The following is a 6,000-nucleotide window of genomic DNA, read 5'->3' on the forward strand; positions in this document are numbered from 1 at the left end:
CCAGGAAAGATTCCCAAATAACCGACCCGTACCGTTCCACTTTTTGGACCCTTCCGTTGAGATGCCAAGAATATCGAGCCGACCAGAAAAGGTGGAGCTAAACACTGCAGTCTGTTGATTGGGTGAAAGAATCCTCACTCCGCCATGTTTAAACCATTGACTGTAACACAGCTGATTGTTTACGTGTGTATTTGTCCTCGCCGCTCACAGCCTTCTCTGAAACAAAGCTGGATTGAGTTCTTGTAATAAAGAGTCACATGACAGTGACAGAGGAGATGACCTGCTGGATGTCTCCGGCGTTGGTTTTGTTTGTTCTACCAAATAGGACACGGGTGGCTGTGGAAACGCAAACGGGATCAGGCTTAATCGAACCAAACTGTACCGGACTGTACTGATCCGCACTGCTGTGTGGAAACAGGGCTTAATACCCGACCCTGTAATACGCGACGTTGTGGGGACCCTGTAATACCCGACCTTGTGGGGACCCTGTAATACCCGACCTTGTGGGGACCCTGTAATACCCGACCTTGTACGGACCCTGTAATACCCAACCTTGTGAGGACCCTGTAATACCCAACCTTGTGAGGACCCTGTAATACCCAACCTTGTGAGGACCCTGTAATACCCGACCTTGTACGGACCCTGTAATACCCAACCTTGTGAGGACCCTGTAATACCCAACCTTGTGAGGACCCTGTAATACCCGACCTTGTGGGGACCCTGTAATACCCGACCTTGTACGGACCCTGTAATACCCAACCTTGTACGGACCCTATAATACCCGACCTTGTGGGGACCCTGTGATACGCGACCTTGTACGTACCCTGTAGTACCCGACCTTGTGGGGACCCTGTAATACCCAACCTTGTCAGGACCCTGTAGTACCCGACCTTGTACGGACCCTGTAATACCTGACCTTGTGAGGACCCTGTAATACCCAACCTTGTACGGACCCTGTAATACCCGACCTTGTACGGACCCTGTAATACCCGACCTTGTGAGGACCCTGTAATACCCGACCTTGTACGGACCCTGTAATACCCGACCTTGTGAGGACCCTGTAGTACCCGACCTTGTACGGACCCTGTAATACCTGACCTTGTACGGACCCTGTAATACCCAACCTTGTACGGACCCTGTAATACCCGACCTTGTACGGACCCTGTAATACCCGACCTTGTGAGGACCCTGTAATACCCGACCTTGTGAGGACCCTGTAATACCCGACCTTGTGAGGACCCTGTAATACACGACCTTGTGAAGACCCTGTGATACCCGACCTTGTGAAGACCCTGTAATACCCGACCTTGTGGGGACCCTGTGATACGCGACCTTGTGGGGACCCTGTGATACGCGACCTTGTGGGGACCCTGTGATACGCGACCTTGTGGGGACCCTGTGATACCCAACCTTGTGGGGACCCTGTAATACCCGACCTTGTGGGGACCCTGTAATACCCGACCTTGTGGGGACCCTGTAATACCCGACCTTGTACGGACCCTGTGATACCCGACCTTGTACGGACCCTGTAATACCCGACCTTGTGAGGACCCTGTAATACCCGACCTTGTACGGACCCTGTAATACCCGACCTTGTACGTACCCTGTAATACCCGACCTTTGCCTCTCTTTGCAGGACCCTGAGAGAGACTCAGCCCTGGACGTCTCCCCAGGTTTCAGATCGCTACCTGTCTGCCCATCACTACCCCACGGTGGGTCAGATCAGCCCTCGCACACGCAAGTCCATGAGCCTGGACATGGGTCAGCCGTCACAGGCCAACACGAAGAAGCTGCTTGGTATGACTTTGTCAAGTGACATCTCGTGGAGAGTTCTTCTCAAAACCACATTTTATGAAAATGAATATGTGTTCCTCAGGCACCAGGAAGAGCTTCGACCACCTCATTTCAGACTCTAAAGCACCAAAGAGACCGGAGATGGAGTCCGGTATGACCACGCCTCCAAAAATGAGGCGGGTCGCTGAGAACGACTACGAAATCGGTGAGAGAAGAAGAAATCTACCTTTCCTCTTACAGAAGTCCTCATATATTGCGGATATGTAATTATTATGTTTCAATCGCAGAGACTCAAAGAATCGGAAACTCTCACCTTCGTAAAGTGTCCGTGTCCGAGTCCAATGTGCTGCTGGACGAGGAAGTTCTGACCGACCCCAAGATCCAGGCTCTGCTGCTCACTGTGCTTGTGAGTCACATGACTGGCAAAGAAAACAGAGGCTTTTATTTTGATATTCTAACTGATGGACTGTGTTCGCTCTTAGGCCACGCAGGTCAAATACACTACAGACGACTTTGACCAGAGGATTCTGTACGAGTACCTGGCCTGAAGCGAGTGTCGTCTTCCCGAAGGTTTTCCCTGTCGTGTAAGTTCACACATGCTCAGTTTGAACATTTTGTAACCTCTGATGATTCACTGAAAGAGAAGCTGCTCGTCATGAAGAGTCTTTGTGTAAGAACTGTTCGTCTTATGTGAGATGTTAAATCTTCCGTACGTGCACCACGATCGATCGCACCTGATTTCAAAGTGAATGTTCCTGAATGTTTGTTGCTGCTGTTACACGTCGCCAAATGTCACCAGGAGGGAAAAGTCTGGCTAAAATGTCAGGAAGTTTGTGCAAGCATGAAAAATAATATCCAGTCTCTGACTCCATCCGTATGTCGTCTAACCTATTTCCCTGTTTGGGGTCGAGGAGTGCTGAAAACCATCTCAGCTGTCATTGAGCGAGAGGCGGGGTTACACTCCAGCCAATCACAAGAGCTGACATATAGAGACAGACACCAGCCACACCCACATTCACACCCACCGACAGTATAGAGTCAGCAGTACACCTATAAATGATAATAAATATAAATCAGGTTTATACTGATACTGTATAAAGTGTCTGCAGCGCCCCCCAGTGTACAAAGTGAAGAGGCTGTTTTGAAAGGGAATGACTGGATTGGACGAAGGTGTTTAAAAGTTCTCCGCCTCCTCTGGAAGCGTCTCTGTGCATTGATCAGCTGACTTCCTGTGTTATAATAAATGCACAAGTTTATCTTGAGGCAGGATTAGACACGATGACGGATACAAAGAGAACATGATGGATCCTTTTTGAATATTGGTTTCCCCACTGTAAGCTTGTTCACAGCACATTACAGCCACGTTTTTCTTCTGACCGAGCAGCTCAGGTTAACGTGTTGAATTCATGTCTCATCTGAATGGAAACATGTCGACCGACTGAACCTCGAACGTACTGATGGACACGTCCAGGTTATTTTAAAGTCCTGCAGCTTCTTTCGTCGCTGCATTGACTCGTATGCTGAACCACACAGACGAAACCACAAACCACACGGCTTCATGTCGACACACTGAGCCTCACCTGTGTTTGTGTGTGTGTGTGTGTGTGTGTGTGTGTGTGTGTGTGCGTTTGTGTGTGCGTTTGTGTGTGCGTTTGTGTGTGCGTCCCACAGACACAACCTGCTGGACTCAAAGATCAACACTGTGCTGTCCATGTGTCAGGACACCAACCTGCTGAACCCGGTGCACGGCATTGTGCAGAGCGTGGTTTACCACGAGGAGTCGCCCCCACCATACCAGCCCTCCTACCTGCAGAGTAAAACCCCCACCTGCACATTCAATGAACAACTTTATTTAAAAAACACGTTGTACACATTTGTGCTGTTCTCAGTAAGCATTTCCTCTCTCGTCTCCCTCACTTGTCTCCTTCCTTCCCTCCTTCCTTCCCTCCCTCCCTCACTTGTCTCCTTCCTTCCCTCCCTCCCTCACTTGTCTCCTTCCTTCCCTCCCTCCCTCACTTGTCTCCTTCCTTCCCTCCCTCCCTCACTTGTCTCCTTCCTTCCCTCCCCCCCTCACTTGTCTCCTTCCTTCCCTCCCTCCTTCCCTCCCCCCCTCACTTGTCTCCTTCCTTCCCTCCCTCCTTCCCTCCCCCCCTCACTTGTCTCCTTCCTTCCCTCCCTCCCTCACTTGTCTCCTTCCTTCCCTCCCTCCTTCCCTCCCCCCCTCACTTGTCTCCTTCCTTCCCTCCCTCCCTCACTTGTCTCCCTCCTTCCCTCCCTCCCTCACTTGTCTCCTTCCTTCCCTCCCTCCTTCCCTCCCCCCCTCACTTGTCTCCTTCCTTCCCTCCCTCCCTCACTTGTCTCCTTCCTTCCCTCCGTCCGCTCACTTGTCTCCTTCCTTCCCTCCCTCCCTCACTTGTCTCCTTCCTTCCCTCCCTCCCTCACTTGTCTCCTTCCTTCCCTCCGTCCCTCACTTGTCTCCCTCCTTCCCTCCCTCCCTCACTTGTCTCCTTCCTTCCCTCCCTCCTTCCCTCCCCCCCTCACTTGTCTCCTTCCTTCCTCCCTCCCTCACTTGTCTCCTTCCTTCCCTCCCTCCCTCACTTGTCTCCTTCCTTCCCTCCGTCCCTCACTTGTCTCCTTCCTTCCCTCCCTCCCTCACTTGTCTCCTTCCTCCTTCCCTCCCTCCCTCACTTGTCTCCTTCCCTCCCTCCTTCCCTCCCCCCCTCACTTGTCTCCTTCCTTCCCTCCCTCCCTCACTTGTCTCCTTCCTTCCCTCCCTCCCTCACTTGTCTCCCTCCTTCCCTCTCCCCCCCTCACTTGTCTCCTTCCTTCCCTCCCTCCCTCACTTGTCTCCTTTCCTTCCTTCCCTCCCTCCCTCACTTGTCTCCTTCCTTCCCTCCCCCCTCCTTGTCTCCTTCCTTCCCTCCCTCCCTCACTTGTCTCCTTCCTTCCCTCCCCCCCTCACTTGTCTCCTTCCTTCCCTCCCTCCCTCACTTGTCTCCTTCCTTCCCTCCCTCCCTCACTTGTCTCCTTCCCTCCCTCCCTCACTTGTCTCCTTCCTTCCCTCCCCCCCTCACTTGTCTCCTTCCTTCCCTCCCTCCCTCACTTGTCTCCTTCCTTCCCTCCCCTCCTCACTTGTCTCCTTCCTCCCTCCCTCCCTCACTTGTCTCCTTCCTTCCTTCCCTCCCTCCCTCACTTGTCTCCTTCCTTCCCTCCCCCCCTCACTTGTCTCCTTCCTTCCCTCCCCCCCCTCCACATTGTCTCCTTCCTTCCCTCCCTCCCTCACTTGTCTCCTTCCTTCCCTCCCTCCCTTCACTTGTCTCCTTCCTTCCCTCCCTCCCTCACTTGTCCTCCTTCCCTCCCTCATTCCCCCCCCCCCCTCCTCATCCCTCCTACCTACCTCGTCTCCCTCCTCTTCACTTCACAGGCTTTGGATTTAATGGACTCTGGAGGTTTGCTGACCCCTTCTCTAAGGTATGACTGATCTCTGGCCCCCCCACGGTTCATTCTGCAGCTTGAGGATGATTCAGCTGACTCAGCGATTTCTGCACTGATTCACAACCAGCCAGTTAGTGTAGTGATGTATAGACACACACACACACACACACACACACACACAGAAAGACACACACGTAAAGAGAGATACACACATACACACAGAGACACACACACATAAAGACACACACACACATAAAGACACACATAAAGACACACACACGTAAAGACACATAAGACACACACACACGTAAAGAGAGACACACACACACGTAAAGAGAGACACACACACATAAAGACACACACACGTAAAGAGAGGACACACACACGGTAAAGAGAGACACACACATACACACAGAGACACACACACACACATAAAGACACACACACACACACACACACACACACACATAAAGACACACCCAGTAGAAGCTGTACCTGTCTGTCTCTGATTGATGACATCACAACCAATCAAAGGTCATCACCTTCCTCCCCCTCCCCCGCAGCAAACGCAGATCCCCGACTACGCCGAGCTCATCGTCAAGTTCCTGGAGGCGTGATTGACAGCTACCTGCCGGCGGCGGACGAGGATCGGGGGGAGGAGCAGCTGAGGACCCCACCTCCCCCTACCCCCCCACCAGCCAGAGCCAGCTGAGCATCACTGCCCAACCTCAACCTGTCCAACTCCATGACCTCACTGGCCACCTCGCAGCA

The 6,000-nt window shown here is 52.5% G+C and overlaps 1 protein-coding gene across 1 annotated transcript in view; it reads left to right on the forward strand.

Moving 5' to 3' along the window:
• The window catches only part of nf1a (neurofibromin 1a), a 55,270-nt gene extending 49,276 nt beyond the window's left edge, over window positions 1-5,994 (forward strand). The window contains 8 exon segments of the mRNA XM_079353856.1: window positions 1,637-1,797; window positions 1,877-1,999; window positions 2,082-2,200; window positions 2,277-2,339; window positions 2,341-2,378; window positions 3,466-3,608; window positions 5,219-5,265; window positions 5,793-5,994. Of these exon segments, the coding sequence (XP_079209982.1) occupies window positions 1,637-1,797; window positions 1,877-1,999; window positions 2,082-2,200; window positions 2,277-2,339; window positions 2,341-2,378; window positions 3,466-3,608; window positions 5,219-5,265; window positions 5,793-5,846 (748 nt within the window). The 3' untranslated portion in view covers window positions 5,847-5,994.
• The last annotated feature ends 6 nt before the right edge of the window (window positions 5,995-6,000 follow it).

Source organism: Symphodus melops, assembly GCF_947650265.1.
Source record: "Symphodus melops genome assembly, chromosome: 10".
Lineage (NCBI taxonomy): Eukaryota > Metazoa > Chordata > Actinopteri > Labriformes > Labridae > Symphodus > Symphodus melops.